The 20250-nt window shown below is 39.3% G+C and overlaps 1 protein-coding gene across 1 annotated transcript in view; it reads right to left on the bottom strand.

Annotated features, from left to right (window-relative positions):
• ATG4C (autophagy related 4C cysteine peptidase) overlaps window positions 1–20250 on the bottom strand; it is a 109881-nt gene that overhangs the window by 57596 nt on the left and 32035 nt on the right. Inside the window, exons 3-4 of the mRNA XM_053693667.1 lie at window positions 15757–15840; window positions 415–645 (exon numbers count right to left, since the gene is read on the bottom strand). Coding sequence (XP_053549642.1) covers window positions 415–645; window positions 15757–15840 — 315 coding nt within the window. The remainder of the gene's footprint in view (window positions 1–414; window positions 646–15756; window positions 15841–20250) is intronic.

The raw sequence follows: 20250 nt of genomic DNA, 5'->3' as shown, positions 1-20250 counted from the left end.
TATGTATGCAGGTGGGGGGGGGGAACCCCTAAAGACACAGGCTCAGTGTGTCTTTAGGGGATATGAAACCCAATTTTTTTCTTTCATGATTCAGATAGAGCAGTAATTTTAAGCAACTTTATAATTTGCTCCTATTATCAATTTCTTTGTTCTCGTTATCTTTATTTGAAAAAGCAGGAATGTAAAGCATAGGTGTCGGCCATTTTTTGTTTAGCACCCTGGGTAGCGCTTGCTGGTTACATTTAGGCAGGTGTTGAACCAAAAATGGGCCAGCTGCTAAGCTTTACATTCCTGCTTTTTCAAATAAAGATACCAAGAGAACAAAGAAAAAATTAGAATAGGATTAAATTAGAAAGTTGCTTAAAAGTGTTGCTCTATCTGAATCATTCAAAAATGTTATTAACTCCAACCAACCTCTTCCAAGGAAATGCAGTAATAACCCCTGAGCCAGCAGCATTTGACCAGTCCGCAAGGTGCAGCCCCATCCGCAATCAGTTGTCCAAGAAGATCCATCTATTTGTGGGAACTCCTCTCTGTACGTCAGCCATATTTTGGAAATTAAGTCTTTTCGAAATTCCTCAACATTCCCAAAATCATCATCAACAGAGCCAGAATCTGAGCCTTCTGGGGATGATTCACTTGATTCTAGCAAACAACGCAATAGAATGACACATAAGCAAATGATTTATAACAAAGTTAAATATGATCGCATTTTAGAGAAAAACCTAAATTCAAAAGACCTTAAATCCTAACCAGGAATAGACTGCGTCACATGGGCGTTACGTACCACAGAGCCTACTCACCACATTAAAGGGTCATTAAAAGGTACGTTTTAATAACAAAAGTCAATACATTAGTATTTGCTTGCTTTTGCTGCACATGACTGATTCCTGCGAGTATAATTCAGAGCATCTCATTTTTTTTTTTTTATTATATTTTTTTATTTTTATTTATTATTTATAAACCAAACCAAATTACAAGAATCAAATATCATACATTTGCTATATTGTGCAAAAAACTAAAATAAGGACCAAGCTCCAAGGCCATAAAAGCACAATATATCACGATGGCCTTGCTAAATTAAAATTTAAACAGAATTATGATAATTTTTACAAAGCATACAAATTTAAAGCTATATTAGTTACACTTCATAGTATTATTACATCTTATACATTTATCCTTGAAGATATCTAGGACCAAAACATAGTTAGTACAAGTAAAAAATAATATAATTATTGTTCATCCAGAACAATGAAATAGAAACAGAAATACTAAGTTATGAAGCCGTAACATGAGATAATGACCTTGCTTAGTTTAAATGGATCTGTATCCATTCTAATTAGCCTCGATATCTAAGATTATTTTTTATTTTTATTTTTTTATAATTTTTTATTGAGTTTTTCAATACATACAACACAAAAATACCTGATTGACAAAAACCAAAACAAGAAAACCCCTAAAGCATACATTTCCCAATAGATGACAGCAAACCGTATTTACTTAGAATCCTATCTCACTGTCTTTATTCGACTTTCTGTCGAAATTATCTAAACTCTGATAATTCGTAGAGAAAAAAAAAAAAAAAAAAAAAAAAAAAGGAAAATTCCTACTCGCCTCCTCTCTCCCCCCCCCCTCAGCCACCGTCAAACCTCTAACATCGTCGCGCCAAACGCTGGGAAAATTACCAGCCAATATTTGTAATTGGACATATACCGTATCCCTAAATGGTCTGACCAGCCTAGTTTGAGTCTCTACAGGGAATGATAAGATAAATATTTTCCATTGCTTAAAAAACTCAGCTAATCGTGTGTTCGTCGGATTATGTAGGTTTATCTGCTCATGAATAAACAGAGCATTCTTAAGTTCTTTCAGGTTAGGGGAAGTTTTAGCTTTCCATGCTCTCAATAACATGTTGCGTCCCAGCAATATGATCCTATTAATTAGTTTAACATTTTGGGGAATTATTCTCTAGGATTGTACCAGAAAAAATACATCTATCGCTTGTATATGATATACTAATTTAAGAGTTGAGCGCATCCAATATGCTACTTTCAGCCAAAATTGTGAAATTTTAGGGCAAGCCCAAAAACAATGCAAAAGATCTGCCTTGGCAGCGGAACATTTAGGACATACGCTCCTTATCTTATACCACCTTGACAACCTCTCGGGGGTCAGATAAGACATAAAAACTATCTTGACCTGTGTTTCCTTCCATGAGGTCAAAACCCAGCTTTTTTCCAAGATTTTAAATACATTCATTATAGTTTGACTATTTACTTCCGGCAAAACTTTGCTCCATTTAGCTACAATATATTCCCTCTGCTCATTAGAGGATTTGTAATTAAGGTGTGCATAAAACGGGGCTATTGAGTATATTCCCATTTTAAAATTGTTAATTTGTGGTTGCCATAACAGGGTCCAATCACTTCCATATTTTTGATTAAGCTCATGTATAAAGTGCCTTAACTGCAGATAAGCATAAAATTCTTTGTTCGAGAGACCGAATTGCTGTCTTAACTCAGCGAAAGATAAGAGTGTTGAATCTGGTTTTTTTTTTTTTTTTTTTTTTCCAAAATAAAGCTTTATTGGTAAAAGATTTGACAATGAATATATGCATATGGAAACCATTACAACATAGCATCAATAACAATTATGCACATCGGTTGTAGCTTATCTTTTCTTTTACATCATATCTTTGATAGCGTACCGTTAAGTGATTGAAATTGAATCTTTTACTGTACCTATGAGCATTTTTCCTAAAATTAAAACTATAAGCTTTGAAAGATCTATACTCTATCAGGCGTTATAGAAAAGAAAATATTTAACAGGCTCCCGGATTTATTTATTACACTACCGAGAGTATCTTGATACCTGATATTTGCTCTTCTGCAGATGCAGAAGTAGAAAGTCAACCAGATTAGAAAAATAGTAAGAGAATAGGGAGGAAGTGAAAAGTGTCGAGTGACTAAGGAAGGGAGAGAAAATGGGGAAAAGGAGGGGAGAGAAAAAAAAAAAAAAAAAAAAAAAAGGGGAATAATATACAACAAACAGCCGTTGCCCACTGAGTTACAGTCCACGACCCTCCCAAGTCAGCAACATCATTTCGTGAGTGCTAAGCTTACCGATTCTTAAATAATGATACCTCTCTAACCTCAATAGCTCTCCCACCTTAGCCTTCCATTCCAACATATTTGGAGTATTTTGTTTTTTCCAGTATAAGGGGATGAGACCCTTTGCAGCGTTCATCATTAATAGGAGAAGCAAGTACTTATCCTCCCCTATGATCTTGGGCAGGTGGTGATAGATAAGATAATTAGGACTTGGGGGGATAATAACCCCAAGTATTCTGCTCATTTCCCCCAGCGTCGTATCCCAGTAAGTTTTTATGTATGGGCACGACCACCAGATATGAATGAGGGTGCCTTCCTCTCCACATCCTCTCCAGCATCCCCCACCGGTCTGTGGGTATATTTTTTTGAGTCTCTGGGGGGTGAGGTACCATCTGCTTAGTAACTTATAATGTGATTCTTGTATTTTAGCTGAGACAGATGCCCTCCTTGCCCTCTCGAATATCTTTAACCACTCTTTATCAGTGATTTCTTGTCTCAGGTCTTCCTGCCAGGCCTGAGTGTAAGTTGGGAGGGGAGTCTTGTTACCTATGATCAAGAGTTTGTAAATCTGCGAAATCAGGTGTGTTGGGGTGTGTGACATGGTGCAAAGCATCTCAAAGGGTGTCCTACCTCTGGTCAGGGCAGACCTATTCTTATGTGTACTAAAGTAGTGTCTAACTTGAGCCTCCCTAAACCACGATGAGAATAGAGCGCCATCCCATTCAATCAGTTCTGGCCTAGTTTTCATCTTATCCTGATGGAGGATATTGAGGATTGCTGCGTCCTTAAGGTTATATATCTTGTCTGGGAAGTATGGGCCTGTCTCTACTCCCACATCAGGGTTCTCTCTTAACGGCATGACGGGGGAGTCAAAGGAAGACAGTCCAGATTCCTTATTAATTAATCTATCCCATCCCAAGAACGCGCAGTCCAGTAGTGGGTATTTTTTGATAATGATTGGTCTGTTATTAGGGGAAATCCACGCCAGGGACCCTGTATTACCCCTCTGTAAGATAGCATTATCCAGATGGATCCATGCCTTTTGCAGCGAGTTTTGGCACCACTCCACTATTCTTTGGAGAGATATAGCCCTTTGATAGACCCGCAGATCAGGGACACCTAGGCCCCCTCTATCCCTAGGCATATAAATAGTTTTTTTCCTTATCCTGGGTCTGCAGCCATTCCATATGTATGACTCCACGGCTGACTGTATTTGGTGCAGATAATGTGAGGCTGATGTTAAAGGAATAGTCTGGAGGATGTAGAGGACCCTGGGCAGAACATTCATTTTAACCACCCCCACCCGACCCAACCAAGAGATGGTTTTATTCTTCCAATTTGCCAGATCCCGCAGGACCTCGTCCCTGATACGCTTATAATTGATCTCTGTTATGTCTTTTATTTTCGCTGTAATTGAGATACCTAAGTATTTTAAGGTATGGTGTGCTATTTTTATCGGACAATCCCGACTCAGGGCCTCAAACTCCTCATGAGGGACAGAGATGTTTAAGATCTCAGATTTGGAGGGGTTAAGCAAAAAATTCGACACATTGCCGAACTTTGTGAGTTCATCCAGGGCGATCGGAAGAGATCGGCCGGGATCAGTGATCGTCAAGAATATGTCATCCGCGTACATCGCGAGTTTGTGTTCTGAGCCTCCAATAGACAATCCCTTGATTTGTGGATGTGCCCTGATTTTACTGGCCAGTACTTCTATCGTAAGGGCAAATAGGAGGGGGGAAAGGGGGCAGCCTTGTCTTGTCCCGTTTTTAATCGGGAAGGTGCTAGACAGAGTTCTGTTCACCCTAACTTTCGCGTTCGGTGCAGAGTACAGTGACATAATTCTATTGATAAATTTGGGCCCAAAGCCAAACTTATCCAATGTTTGTTGCATGAATGACCAGTCAATCCGGTAAAACGCTTTTTCAGCGTCGGTTGATACAACCGCCATTGGGATCTTATTATTATGGGCATACGAAATTAACTGTATAACTCTTAGGGTGTTATCCCTAGCCTCCCGTCCAGGAATAAATCCCACCTGGTCAGTAGAAATTAGCTGTGGGAGGAATTTGTTTAGACGGTTGGCGATGACTCTGGCCAGAATCTTAACGTCTGAATTTAGGAGGGATATAGGACGGTAGTTTTCCGGTCTGTCCTCTGCTTTCCCTGGCTTGGGGATCACCACTATGTGTGCCTCCAACATAGTATGGGGCAACAGGGGGGTCTCTGACAAGGTATTAAACAGTTTCTGCATCTCTGGGGCCAGAATATCGGCAAAGAGTTTGTAGTACTTGGTTCCATAGCCGTCCGGCCCCGGACTTTTACCTACGGTAAGGTCCTTTATGGCCTGTTTGATTTCTACTAGTGTGATTGGGGACTCAAGGGCCTCCGAGTCCTGTTCAGTTAGTTTAGGTAGATCTGCGTTCAGCAGATATTGTTTTATCCTCTGCGCCCTTTCGGATGGAGGAAGGATCATCTCAACCTCCTCCGCCCGTGGTTGAATATTATAGAGAGACCTATAGTATTCACTAAAAGATTCTGCTATTGATTTCCCATCCTCCTTGGGAATCCCCTCCCCGTTCACCAATCGGTGGACATAATGTTTTGTTCGGTTGCGTGAGATTGCTCTGGCCAGCAACCTCCCGGCTTTGTCTCCTTGTTCAAAGTAACGCTGTTTTAAGAACAGCGCCTTTTTTTGGTAGTCCTCCTGGAGGAACTCAAGTAAGGCTGACCTAGCGCAATCCAACTCTCTCCCAAGTTTCTCATCTGCGGGGTGTAGCTTGTGCTCACGCTCATTGATTTCAACCCTGGACAACAGGGTTTGATACTGAGTTTTTCTCTGCTTCGTCAGCTTAGCCCTTTGCTTAATCAAGAGACCTCTAATTGTACATTTATGGGCTTCCCAGATAGCTGTGTCCTGAGACTCAGTATCTGCGTGTATACGGAAGTATTCTGCTAAAGCCCTTTCGATCTCCAGCCTAAAGACCTTATCTTCCAATAATGTGTCATCCAACCTCCAAATGTAGGGAGTGACTGGCACATCCGGCCACATGATGGTACAACTGATTGGCGCATGATCGGACCATGTGATACTGTGTATATTACTGCTTGTTGTTATGGTAAGGCCTGCTGAGTCTGTGAGTAGGTAGTCTATTCTAGAATACTTCCTGTGTGGATGGGAATAGAATGTAAAATCCTTTGTGGTGGGGTGGTGTACACGCCAAATGTCATGTAATGCTAATTCTCTCAATGAGGAGATCACACGTTTAAGGTTCCTGTGGGGGACACTGGAGAGTCCGTTCGAGGTGTCTAATGCTGGGTTTAAAGATGCGTTTAGGTAACTTTCCATAAACAAAATGCCACGCTGCACTTCCAATACTTTATGTGTTATTTTCTGGAGAAAAAGGTGTTGAGCTTGATTGGGGCAGTAAATATTGGCGAGTGTGACAAGTGTGCCACATAGTAACCCTGTGAGGATGATGTACCTACCCTCAGGGTCATGATATGACTCATGGAGCTGAAAGGGGGTTTTTGAATTGATTAGGATACCCACCCCGTTTTGCTTCTTAGGACCTGACGCAAAATAGGCTATGGGATAGTGGTGGCTAAACCATTTAGGCTCATGAGCAGCAGAAAAATGAGTCTCCTGTAAGAAGATGACATCCCCCCCCATTCTATGTAAGTCCCTTAACACTATGGAGCGCTTACCTGGGCTATTAATACCTTTAACGTTGACAGAAATCAACTCAGTGGGCTGGTGTTCAGCCGCAGGCCGTAGGCGTGCCATGTTACCTGAAAAAAAAAAAAAAAAAAAAAAAAAAAAAAAAAGGGGGGGGGGGAGGAGGAGGGAGAGGTGGGAGAAGACAAATGAGGGATAGGAAAAGGGTGAGAGGGAAATAAAAAGGGGGGGAGAGAGTAGAAAGAAGCTAAGAGGGCTGAAGAAAGAAAGGAGGGTGAGAAAGGAAAAGAGAAGAGTCGAAGAAGGGAATTGCCTGAAAGTACAATATAATATCGCTAAGTGGAGTCAAACTATTGCAATTATACAAACAGCAATTTACAATCTTTGAACATGTAAAGCACAATTCTTACTCGATCTAAGATTCGAGTGTAATCTAAGTAAATAAACTTACCAATTAGGGAAAGTGTTCCCTGTGTTCTTACTATACCTATGGACTTTTAAACATTAAACAAATACATTCTGCAGGTTATGCCTTAATCAGTTCTTCTATACCCATTTTTCTGAACTAGGCTATAATAATAATAAAGAAAGAAAACTAGCACAAAATAAAATATAGTGAGGAACCCTGGACTCTTGTGGAATTTAACTTCCACACTTTGTTGTGACCCAATCACATAATCTCATGTTTCTATATTTCTATATTTGGGGGGCAGGGGTCTATAGTTGTATATGGGCTTGTACACTCTGCTATAATCCCCAATGACTCAGACAATATACCCTTATCGCCTATCAGCAAAATGTAACCTGGTCTGTGGTGTATCTATGACATCCCCCCACCTCACTTTTAAATGAGTCCTCGTTAGTGCCATGTGCTACAATCCCAATAAGATTAACCTTTAACTATAAAATAACTTATATGAAACAAATATGCTTAAACAAAGTAATTGTCCAAACCTAAAAGGAACAGACTCTTGTCAGTGTCCAGATCTATCCCTAATGGGGCACAATAGTGGAAATTTGAGATCAAACCTGACTTCAAGTCCAAGTAAGGAATTTCACATTAAGAGATCTTGATTCAGCCAGGAAGATGTTGGATCTCCTCATGTGCCTCATCAGATTGGTCCGTTGGGGCCCCCGGCCTCCTCTGTGGCGGTTGTATGTGGAGCCCTAAGGCTTGATTAAATGAAGGCAGATCCTCTATGTTTCTGAAAACATGTGTCGTGTTGTTCCTTGACACAATGATACAAGTAGGGAAACCCCATCTATAGGGGATATTTTTGTCCTTCAGCTTGGAAGTGATAAATCGGAGGTCCCTTCTTTTCTGTAGGGTGGCTGGACATAAATCGGAGTATACCTGTATTTCAGACCCCCTAAATTCTATTAGCTGCTTTGCTCTGGCCATCCGAAGAATGTCCTCTTTGTCCTTGAAAGATAGTAATTTTAATATTATGTCCCTGGGAGGGGCCCTGTTTGGTGGTTTAGGGCGCAAGGCCCTGTGTGCCCTCTCTATCGGGATTTCCGGGCCTGCCTCCGTATTCCTAAGGTGTTTGACAAAGTCTTGTATGTAGGCCTGGATGGTTGGGGGTTCAACCGTTTCTGGGACTCCCCTCAATCTCAAGTTATTTCTGCGGCTTCTATTTTCCAAGTCCTCTATACGGTCCATTAGCGTGAGTACTGTGCTTTCCTGAGCCTGAATAAAGCTGGCCTGGAGCTGGAGGTCTGAGTTGAGAGCTTCATGTTTCTCTTCAATTTGAATGACTCTGTGATCAACTGCTGCTATTTCTTTCTTCAGCTCACCGAACATGGACTTAAAGTCTTTCATAGCCTCCTTTATATCATCCTTTGAGGAGAGATGTCTGATATCCTCTTTTGTTACAAAATTTTGCTGTCCAGTAACAGGCTCAGAGCAATGGACTTGTGCTGTGGCCGCTATAGTATGTGAATCGGGCCTAGTGGCTGAGGTAGCCGGGTCTGCAGCAATTAAATAGTTCTCCATCATGGAAGACTGGGTACTTTTAGCAGGTTTAGAATTTCTTTTACTGGTCATCACCTCAGCTCAGTGGCAGCTCCTGTAGCTGCTATCAATTGTAGGTTCTGTATACTGCGGTAGAAGCTGCAATGTGCCTAATAAAGCTATATGTTTTCTGATATCTAGGGCAGGTGTAGGACCAGACAGTAACTTTGAAATTATGTTAGAGGGCTTCCGTTATAATAGAAAAGTCTGTGGGGGATATATCACTATTTTATTTAGTTAATTATAGGCCCCCTCAAGAGCACTGGGTTACTCTCCCAGGTAAGGCTTATGGCTTCTGTCTGCCACTCACTGGAACTTCTGGCGCTGTGAGCCACAGGTGATCTATGCTATATTAGGTACAGGCTCCAGGCCTAGTGCGGCCTTACTCTAAGGAATCTGCGTGAGCTTTCAACAAGGGCTCCGATCGCTGCTAACCTCAGAAAGTTATTCCCTCTGTCAGCCAAATCATTAGTCAGGGAAGGGTGATTCAGCGTGCCCCACCAATCTATCAGCGTGACCGAGGGTCCAGGCTGCTACCTTATGTGGGGATGAGTTCTAAAAGGGTCCCCCTGCGGCCAGAGCTTGGATCTCCTTTGCCGGTCTGTATTTTAAGGCTATTACCTTCTGTCCCCTCAGTCACGGGTACTCACAGTGACCGGGGTTATCTAGTAGTCGTGATCCCCGGAGGGCCTCTTCGATACTCCGCTGCCCTCTCTCTATATTGGATGTCAGACTGTGTCGCCGTCGCGGCTATTACCTCCAGCCGCGGGACTCTTAGCCGAGTCTATAATCCCTGAGCGGCTTTGTGCGGGTCAACAGCAGCGGTGAGATGGTAAGAGGGGATGACAGACCGCCAACATCCGAGCTTGTAAGTGCTGTTCCCCACTCTTCTGGGCAGGATCTTTAGGCCGCGATCAGGTGCGTGGGTAATAGAACACCGGCTCTCCCGGTCTGCAGGCGAAAAATAGTTTCTCTGTCAGAGGGATCCGTTGGGTGTAACAGCAAGTGCTAGTTATAGGGTAATAAGTGCTAATTAGTGCATTTGTTTTATTGTAAGAACAACAGGGACAACGGAGCTTTTTCAGCAAGCAGCCATCTCCATTCGTGGCTTGGCTCCGCCCCCGTTGAATCTGGTTTTAATAATTGCGCCACATATATCAGACCTCTAGAAACCATTCTCTAAAGACTACTGAGGAAAGCCCTGGGGCAAAATTTGGATTTCCTGTTATAGGTAAATATTTGGAAGCATATGGGGAATTATCTAAGGACCCGCAAAATTCTTGCCAAGCAGATATAATATTTCTGAATGTTAAAAGTGCAAAAAGTGAAGAAGGTAGATCGGTCATTGGACAATGAAGAATAGCATCCAGCCGAAATGGTTTCACTAACGCAGATTCCCAGGAAACTGCAGAAACCTGATCTTGTTCAGTTAGCCAGTCGACTGCAACTTTTACCCTAGTTGCTAAACTATAATATTGTAAATTTGGCAAGAACAACCCGGCCGCATCTTTATTACATGTTAACCGCCTAACCGAAATACGACTTCTAGTACCCTTCCAGAGTAATTTTGCACAAGCTTTATTACATTTCATTATATCTGACTTCTTAATCGGAATCGGGATATTTTGCATAAGGTAAAATATTTTCGGAAAGAGAATGTTTTTAATAAGAGTCGCTCTGGCCGACAAGGAAATAGGTAAGTTTTTCCACCATTCTACCCTATGCAAACATTCCTGAAAAAGTTTACTGAAATTAAGTTTATACCAGTCCTCCGTGTTTACACTTAGTTTAATACCGAGATACATAATTTGAGATGTTTCACAAAACGGATGCGTAATATCTTTCTTTTCTTATTGATCCATAGTAGTTCTGATTTAGCCAGATTGATTTTATACCCTGAGATTGCACTAAAAAGTTCAGTGGATTCTAATAGCAGGGCGAGACTACGGGAAATGTTACTCATACACAGCACTATATCATCTGCATATAGTAATAATACAGTTTTTTGCTCTCCTATACGAATCCCATCTAATTGTTGACAAAGTAAAATCGCAAATGGTTCTAAAGATAAATTAAACAACAGTGGCGATAAAGGGCAACCCTGTCGGGTGCCCCGCTGCAATAATATATGTTGAGAAATCTCACCGTTGATTAATAAAGACAAGGTTGGAGAGGTATATAATATTTGTGTAAATTCCAATATGTGACCGGTCAGACCAAATTGTTCTAAAGAATAGAATAGATGTTTCCACGAAATGCGATCGAACGCTTTCTCCGCGTTGACCGTTAATAGCGCTAGGTCCGGTATATCTTCCTGTCTAGATGTTTTAAATTTGTTCCAGAAAAAGTCAAGCAGTGTCATAACCTTACGGATATTTTTGGTGGGATTTCTCCCTGTCATAAAACCCGCCTGATTTTCGTGAATTATCTTACCTAGGTGGGGCTTTAATCTATTAGCTATAATCAAGGTCAAAATCTTATAATCCGTATTTAAGACAGATATAGGCCTGTAGGATTCGGGCAATTCTAAATCTTTGGGGTTTTTTGGTGAATAAGAATGTCTCGCGCTGTCTTAGCATCCATATATTTATGCCATTTCTCATCAGAATGCTCTCTTAGATAGGCCGAGAATGCATTTTTCACCCTGTTTGCCTGTGTCTCTAGTTGTGTACTTTTCCTTTTGCGCTTACATAAATATGCCTTAATTTTACCTCTGATTACGGCTTTCGCCGCTTCCCAATAAACCTCCGGTTTATCTGTATACGCTTTATTAAAGGACTCATATTCTTGCCATTGATTAACCAGCCAGTTCTGAAATTTATTATCATTCAATAAATATTTAGGGAAGAAAATACCATTAGTTAAGTTTATTCGTTTACACGCTGTATTAAGTGATAATGTAATGACCGCATGATCTGAGATTATTATATCGCGAATATCTGCTTCCCAGTCAAATCCAGACATACTATCAGAAACTAAAAAAAAAATCTAACCTTGATAGAGAATGATAAACTTTGGATAAACAAGTAAAAGCTCTTATATCTGGGTTTTGAGCATGCCAGATATCTGCCAGCCCCAGTTGGGAGCAAAATTTCTGCAGAATACGCGTCTTCCTATCTCGTGAAAAGATATATGCCTTATTGTCTCTATCCAGGATAGGATCTGCCACAAGGTTAAAATCACCCGCAACTATGAGATGTTGCCCTATAAATTTATGTAAGAGGACTAACATTTTATCCCAGAATATTTTATCTACTTTGTTAGGCCCATAAATGTTACATAATATATACCGAATTTTATTGATAATGATTTCTACAATTAAATAGCGCCCTTCCTGATCTCTCATAATCGATTCTATCTTGTATTCTAAATTCTTATTAAAGAATATAGCAACACCTCTTTTACAAGATTTAAATGGGGCCGCTATAACCTCTCCTACCCAATTGGTCTGGAGTTTCAAGGTTTCTGAATCTTTTAAATGAGTCTCTTGAAGAAAGGCGATATTTGGTTTTACTTTTGCCAGATGTTTAATTATCGCTTTTCTTTTTATTGGAGAGTTTATGCCCCCGACATTCCACGACACTAAGTTAAGAGTATCTGACATATCCCCGAAGGAAAGATTCCGTTAGTCGCCCTGCATGTACTATATCCCCAAAGGAGAGAACATTTAAACACCCCGTCTCTATCAAAACCCCAAAGGAAAGATTCCCAAAGTCCCTACTTCTAGTATATCTCAAAAAGAACGGTTCCATTGGAATTCCTATTTCTAGTTTAACCCCGGGGAGAAAAATTAATTTGGTCGCCCCCTGCAAATACAACTCAAAAAAAATAAAGAAAGACCTGGATACCAGGCGGACGGCCAAAAGAGAGGGCAGTTGCATGCGTGGGGATAGAGAAAGAGCGAGAAGGAAAAAAAAAAAAAAAAAATTTATCCAAGATTTAAACAAATACTTTGCACAAAAATAAAACATACAATTAAACCATTGAACATATAACTCCATTCTGTAAATTTTTCCTAACAGTGCTGTACTGACTCTATTCTTTTTTTATAGACCCTGTTCATTGAATATCCATTTTTTTGCATAGAGCTGCAGCTTCCGCACTATTATTCGCTATATACAAAGATCCCTCCTTATTAATTATAAGTTTAGCCGGATACACCAGTCTAACTCTACAATCTGCTTTTGAAAATTTGTCAAAAAATGGAGCCATCTCCTTTCTCTTTGCCCTGGTTTCGGCAGAGAAATCCTGAAAAATCCAAATTCTATGTGTATTAATATTAAGGGAATTCAGTTTCCTGTAGTGAGCCAAAAATAAAAGCTTATCTTGATAATTAACAAACTTAAAGATTATAGGCCTTGGTTTAGAACTATCTAAGATTATTAATGTTCAGAATATTGTTACATCTTTTGTAAAAAAAAAAAAAAAAAGGTGTAAAAAAAAAAAAAATGTCTTGGGGTTTTATTTATATTTCCAATCCCACCTCATTTCTCCCCCCCCCCCCCCCCCCCACGTGTGCAGGAAAAAAAAAAAAAAAATTAAAGATCAGCCAATCGGATTGAACTTGATTCTGATTGGCTGATTCCATCAGCCAATCAGAATATTCCTACCTTAATTCCGATTGGCTGATAGAATCCTATCAGCCAATCGGAATTCGAGGGACGCCATCTTGGATGGCGTCATTTAAAGGAACAGTCATTCGGCGAGTAGGCGAGGATGTTCTGCGTCGGTTGGAAAGAAGATGGCTCCGCTCCGCTCCAGAAGAAAGAAGATTGAAGATGCGGCTTGATAGAAGACTTCATCCCGATGATGGATTTCTTCAGCCGCCGCTTGGATCCAGACTTAAGCCCGAGGATGGACGTCACTCTTCCGCCCCCCGCTTGGATCAAGACATCGGAGGCTCTTCTGGACAGATCGGGAACCGGTGAGGTGAAGACAAGGTAGGGAGATCTTCAGGGGCTTAGTGTTAGGTTTATTTAAGGGGGGTTTGGGTTAGATTAGGGGTATGTGGGTGGTGGGTTGTAATGTTGGGGGGGGGTATTGTATGTGTTTTTTTTACAGGCAAAAGAGCTGAATTCTTTGGGGCATGCCCCGCAAAGGGCCCTGTTCAGGGCTGGTAAGGTAAAAGAGCTTTGAACCTTTTTAATTTAGAATAGGGTAGGGCATTTTTTAATTTGGGGGGCTTTGTTATTTTATTAGGGGCTTAGAGTAGGTGTAATTAGTTTAAAATTGTTGTAATATTTTTCTAATGTTTGCAAATATTTTTTTATTTTTTGTAACTTAGTTCTTTTTTATTTTTTGTACTTTAGTTAGTTTATTTCATTGTAGTTATTTGTAGATATTTTATTTAAATAATTTATTGATAGTGTAGTGTTAGGTTTAATTGTAGATAATTGCAGGTAGTTTATTTAATTAATTTATTGATAGTGTAGAGTTAGGTTTAATTGTAACTTAGGTTAGGATTTATTTTACAGGTAATTTTGTAATTATTTTAACTATTTTAGCTATTGTACCTTGTTAAAATAAATACAAAGTTGCCTGTAAAATAAATATTAATCCTAAAATATCTATAATATAATTATAATTTATGTTGTAGCTATATTAGGGTTTATTTTACAGGTAAGTATTTAGCTTTAAATAGGAATAATTTATTTAATAAGAGTTAATGTATTTCGTTAGAATAAAATTATATTTAACTTAGGGGGGTGTTAGGGCTAAGGTTAAAATTAGCTTTAGGGGTTAAAAAATTTATTAGAGTAGCGGTGAGCTCCGATCGGCAGATTAGGGGTTAATACTATTTATTATAGGGTTAGTAAGGCGGGAGTGAGGCGGATTAGGGGTTAATAACTTTATTATAGTAGCGGTGCGGTCTGCTCGGCAGATTAGGGGTTAATAAGTGTAGGCAGGTGGAGGCGACGTTGAGGGGGGAAGATTAGGGGTTAATAAATATAATATAGGGGTCGGCGGTGTTAGGGGCAGCAGATTAGGGGTACATAAGTATAACGTAGGTGGCGGTCGGCAGATTAGGGGTTAAAAAAATTTAATAGAGTGGCGGCGATGTGGGGGGACCTCGGTTTAGGGGTACATAGGTAGTTTATGGGTGTTAGTGTACTTTAGAGCACAGTAGTTAAGAGCTTTATAAACCGGCGTTAGCCCAGAAAGCTCTTAACTACTGACTTTTTTCTGCGGCTGGAGTTTTGTCGTTAGATTTCTAACGCTCACTTCAGCCAAGACTTTAAATACCGGAGTTAGAAAGATCCCATTGAAAAGATAGGATACGCAATTGACGTAAGGGGATCTGCGGTATGGAAAAGTCGCGGCTGAAAAGTGAGCGTTAGACCCTTTCCTGACTGACTCCAAATACCAGAGGGCGGTAAAAACCAGCGTTAGGAGCCTCTAACGCTGGTTTTGACGGCTACCGCCCAACTCTAAATCTAGGCCTAAGACTGCAGATGGGTGCAATATGGCTTCTCATTATGCACTTCCTGTTCTGATATTGAGACAATTAAGGGATATTAAACACTTTGAGGTGGTAACATAAAATGATACATTTTACATAAAAAAAATAAATAAAAAAAAACACAAATCTTTATTTTGTGACCATTTCAATTCGTATGTATGTATGTATGTATGTATGTATGTATGTATGTATGTATGTATGTATGTATGTATGTGACCTTTTAATAACTGTCCCTAATTGGCCACAGCAGAGAGGGTAACCTAAGTTACAACATGGCAGCTCCCATTGTTTTAAAGACACTAAAAATGTACACTTATTTATTTAAACAACTATATATGTTATTCTCAGACTCAACTTTTCTTTGAATGCGTCATTTTATCTAGCACAGTGTTTAATGTCCCTTTAAAGGTTAGTAGGTCATTTGAAATAGGATAGATGTTTTATCTCCAATGTATTCACATTTTACATTATTAAAAATAATTAGAATACTTACCCTCATATTTAAAGTGATAGCATTTACCAAGCAAAAACACAGGTGAATTTCTTTTAAAAAATGTTTTCGTTTTGAGAACCCAACCTAACAATGGGGAAAAAAAAAAGTCAAACAGATTCTACCACAATATAAGAACTAGGCCACTTACACCTTTATAAGAGAAATATTCTCAAATAAATGCTAGTTTAGAGACAGATTACCAGATTGCTATACAAATTTACAATAATAAAGACCTTTATTCAATCTGGTGTCATACTGGTTTTATTAGATATTTTGTAATCATTACATTTTATAAACAGATTAGAAAAAAAAATAAAAAATAAACATGCTTAATGTAGAACAATTATATGGTATAATGTTAGAGTGCAATTTTATGGCTCTTTCATTAAAAAAAGAAATTAAAAAATTATTTATAAAAATCTATTACAAGGTTAATAAAAATAATAGTGTACACTATGGGGTACACAATGGAACCTGCAAGGTTTTTGTAAATCATTCTAGTCTAATGTGCAAAGACTAATCTGTGAAACAATAAGGAATCCTGACCATGAGTAAGAGTAAAAAGGTAAATCTAGAGTTTTAGTCAATGTCAATCTATAGTGGGTTATTTTATTGTTGAAATTGCATTATACATAATTTTCATTTAATATTTAAGACAGACAGATTTATTAGGTATGTGCAATGCATTTGCTTAGTGAAAAGAATGATCTGCAGCTTTGTTTATTTTGTGGCCAGATTTATTAGAGAAAAAAAAAGTACAATTCTGGATATTTGTGCATTGCACTTCTTCTCTAATAAATGTAGGTCAGAGATACAGGAGATTGAACAACCAGGGAACCACTGGTGCATCTAACAGATCCACATGAGGATCTCAAGACCTTTGAACAGTTTCTGATTCAAGCAAAAAACAATGAAGCCTGGTTCAGAGACCACTGTCCTGGATGAAGATGCTGGCAACTGAGAAAGCAGCCTCCCAATTGTTCACTCCTGGGATGCAAAGGACTTTGATCAGGCAATGGGGATGTTCTGCCCATCTTATTATACAGGGCACTTATATCATTGCTAAGGATCTGAAAGTACCACCTTACTTTATTATGTAAGCCAATGCAGTAATATAGTCTGACTGGAATCATAAATTTCCTGCCGGAGGCTGGGCCAACACTAAAGACCATTGAAGACGGCACAGAATTCCAGGATGTTTATTTGTAATCTTGCTTCCTGTGTAGGCCAAATTCCATGCACTCCCTGAGACACCCAAACTGCCCACCCAACCCCTTAGGCTGGTGTCTAATGACCACTATCCAAAGAAGGAAGCCCCCTGAACTATGGATTGGTGAGTACCAATGTTAATGTCTGTCAGATCCTAAGACCAGACAGGACCTCAGTCTCCATTCCATTTATGAAGCATTGCCAGTTGAAGAGGTCTAAGATTAAACATGACAAATGGAAGTACATCTTAGGCTACAACTATGAGGCCCACAACCTCCATGCATTGAGCAACATAAGGAAGTAAAAAGGATGAGCACATGCTTGTTGCAGTTTCACACTGATGATCGACCCTAGGGAAAGATACAAGTAAGGAATTCTTCAGTAAACCGATTCTCCAACGCCAACGATGCCACACCAGAATATCATCCAAACCACCACCATCAACAAGGCTCCTAGGACCTTGGTAAACACCGAGTGCTGTGGCCAGACCAAATAAAAAGCACCACAAACAGATAATGCGTGTTTAGAAATAAAAATATCAGGAAATAAACATGATCCTTGTGAATGGGATTATGTAAATAGGCATATTTTAAAACAATGGTAGAAATATTGAGCCTCCTGCACTAAAGGAAGAATAGAGCAAATTGTCTCCTTGAAAGGAATTTGTTTATAGTCTTGAAACGGGCTGAAAAGCACCTTCTTTCATTGGTACTATGAGATTGGAGTAAAATACCAAGTTCAGGCCTTGACCCTTAAGGGATTCTTGAGGAACTCAAGACAGGAGGAATCTTCCTCATGAAGGTTATTGAAAAAATTATTTTTATTAAAAATAAAAAATATTTTTATTATTATTTTTTTATTATCTTTATTATTATTATTTATACCTTAGAAATGGCTTCCAAGACCCAAGAATCTTTATTAGATGTAATCTACCCCCTCTACCAGAAACTGGAATGGGAGCGCCACCATCATGCAGACTTTGAAGCAGGGCTGGACTTTCTTGGTCTGGTTGTTTTTTGTTTGTTTTTTTAAATCATGTGGTAAGAAAGCTTCCTTGCCTACAGTGACTGTCAACTGCATTCAGACCTAGACAAAACAGGATTTTACCCTGGAAGGGATAAAAGTCTGCTCTTTGAGACTGACCAAGATTTGAGTAATAAGGATCATCTTGGAAAAACAGCTGAAGATGTGCTCTTCAGATTAAAAATGTGAATCATTTCGTCTGCTGCATCGCATATAAAGCGGTTTGCAGTTCTAAGGAATCCAGGAGATTCTTCAGCAGAAAGTAGCTCTGAAAAGTCACACAAGCCCACAGTAGCTGCCACTACATAGCTGGTTTAAAAACTTGCCTATTGAAAGTCTAATCTGTGAAAGCCTTCAAGCTTTCTGGCGATGGGATCCCTTAAAAACTTAGGGATACTAAACCCACATTTTTTCTCTCATGATTCAGATACAGCAGCAATTTTAAGCAACTTTCTAATTTATTCCTATCATTTTTTTCTTCATTCACTTGCTATCTTTATTTTAAAAAGCAGTAATGTAAGCTTAGGAGCCAACCCATTTTAGGTTCAGCACCCTGGATAGCGCTTATTTATTGGTGACTACATTTAGCCAGCCAATAAGCAAGTGTAACCCAGGTCTGTACCAAAAATGGGCCAGCTCCTAAGCTTTACATTCCTGCTTTTAAAATAAAGATACCCCACCTCAAAACACGATGCACACCAGCGTTATCGTTGGGCCCTATAACGGTTTCAGTGTCCAAAAACTAAAGAGTTAGCACAGGTGAGTAGCATAGGTCAGTAAAAGGGCTGCGTTAAGGGCTCCAGTAACTCTGAAAAGTGCTGAATGCGGATGCACAAAATTTAAGACCGTAAGCCATTATGCTTTAGAAGTTTTGAGGTGTGTGTATATATATATATATATATATATATATATATATATATATATGTGTGTGTGTGTGTGTGTGTGTGTGTGTGTGTGTGTGTGTGTGTGTGTGTGTGTGTGTGTGTGTGTGTGTGTGTGTGTGTGTGTGTGTGTGTGTGTGTGTGTGTGTGTGTGTGTGTGTGTGTGTGTGTGTGTGTGTGTGTGTGTGTGTGTGTGTGTGTGTGTGTGTGTGTGTGTATATAAACAAATAAATACTTTTGTTTACACAGAAGGCCAAAGTCCAGAGAGTGCTTATTTACTACTGAAAATAAATTTTATATATATGTGTGTGTGAATCATGTGTACGTGTTTATGCTAATAGCTAGTGGGTTATGAAGGTGCACTGTATGTACTTAGTCTAGGGTATTCACTTTAGACCAGGAGATTGACCATATCAGATCATAGCACACCGCAGACCAGAGAATTTGCAGATACATCCGCATTTCACCTAGGAGGCCTGTGACATCTACACACCAGGAGAAGATTTGCACTACCTCACTGAACTGTCTTTTTTGTAGGCGCTCTGAGGGGGAATTTGGGTTGCAGATTAGTTAGAGAACCTTTATAAAGGACTTAGAGATCAGCACTTCACCTCACTCCTTGGAGCCCAAAAATTGCTTGAGGGATTCTGAGAGGGATTAAAACTAATATGTAGGTGTTTTCGCTTCCTCCTAGTGACTGAAGTGTAACCCCACATTTGACCTTGTGGACTTTCTTAAAGAAATATGTTAAATTATTTAAAAATGATTCCTCTTTGCCTTTACACATCTTAATCACCCTATTCATTCAGCACCCGGTTCCCTTGATCTTCCAAAAATCAGAGCATTAAAGGGACATTGTACACTAGATTTTTCTTTGCATAAATGTTTTGTAGATGATCCATTTATGTAGACCAACCATACAGGTTTGTTTGTTTTTAGTATAGTTTTGCTTATTTTATTAAATAACATTGCGCTAATTTTCAGACTCCTAACCAAGCCCCAAAGTTTTAGAAGTAGCCTTCTCTACCTACTCCAGCTTGCTCCAGTTTGTGTAAAGGGTCTTTTCATATGCAGGGGGGGAGTGTCTGCTTTTTGCTTTCCAGCCTAACCTCATTAACAGAGCTAAACTGGGAGCTTCTAAGTACGTTTTTATAAGGTTTTAAATTGGATGCTTAGATCAGTATCTGTGCATATTCTGTATAGTAGTGTCTATTACATGCAGTTATATGACAATTAGTGTATACTGTATATTTATATCAGTATCTGTACATATTCTGTATAGTAGTGTCTATCACATGCAGTTATATGACAATTAGTGTATACTGTATATTTATATCAGTATCTGTACATATTCTGTATAGTAGTGTCTATTACATGCAGT

The sequence above is a fragment of the Bombina bombina genome, chromosome 10, assembly GCF_027579735.1.
Source record: "Bombina bombina isolate aBomBom1 chromosome 10, aBomBom1.pri, whole genome shotgun sequence".
Classification (NCBI taxonomy): domain Eukaryota; kingdom Metazoa; phylum Chordata; class Amphibia; order Anura; family Bombinatoridae; genus Bombina; species Bombina bombina.
Note: the sequence above shows the minus strand (reverse complement) of the source record. Positions and strands in the feature narration are given on the sequence as shown.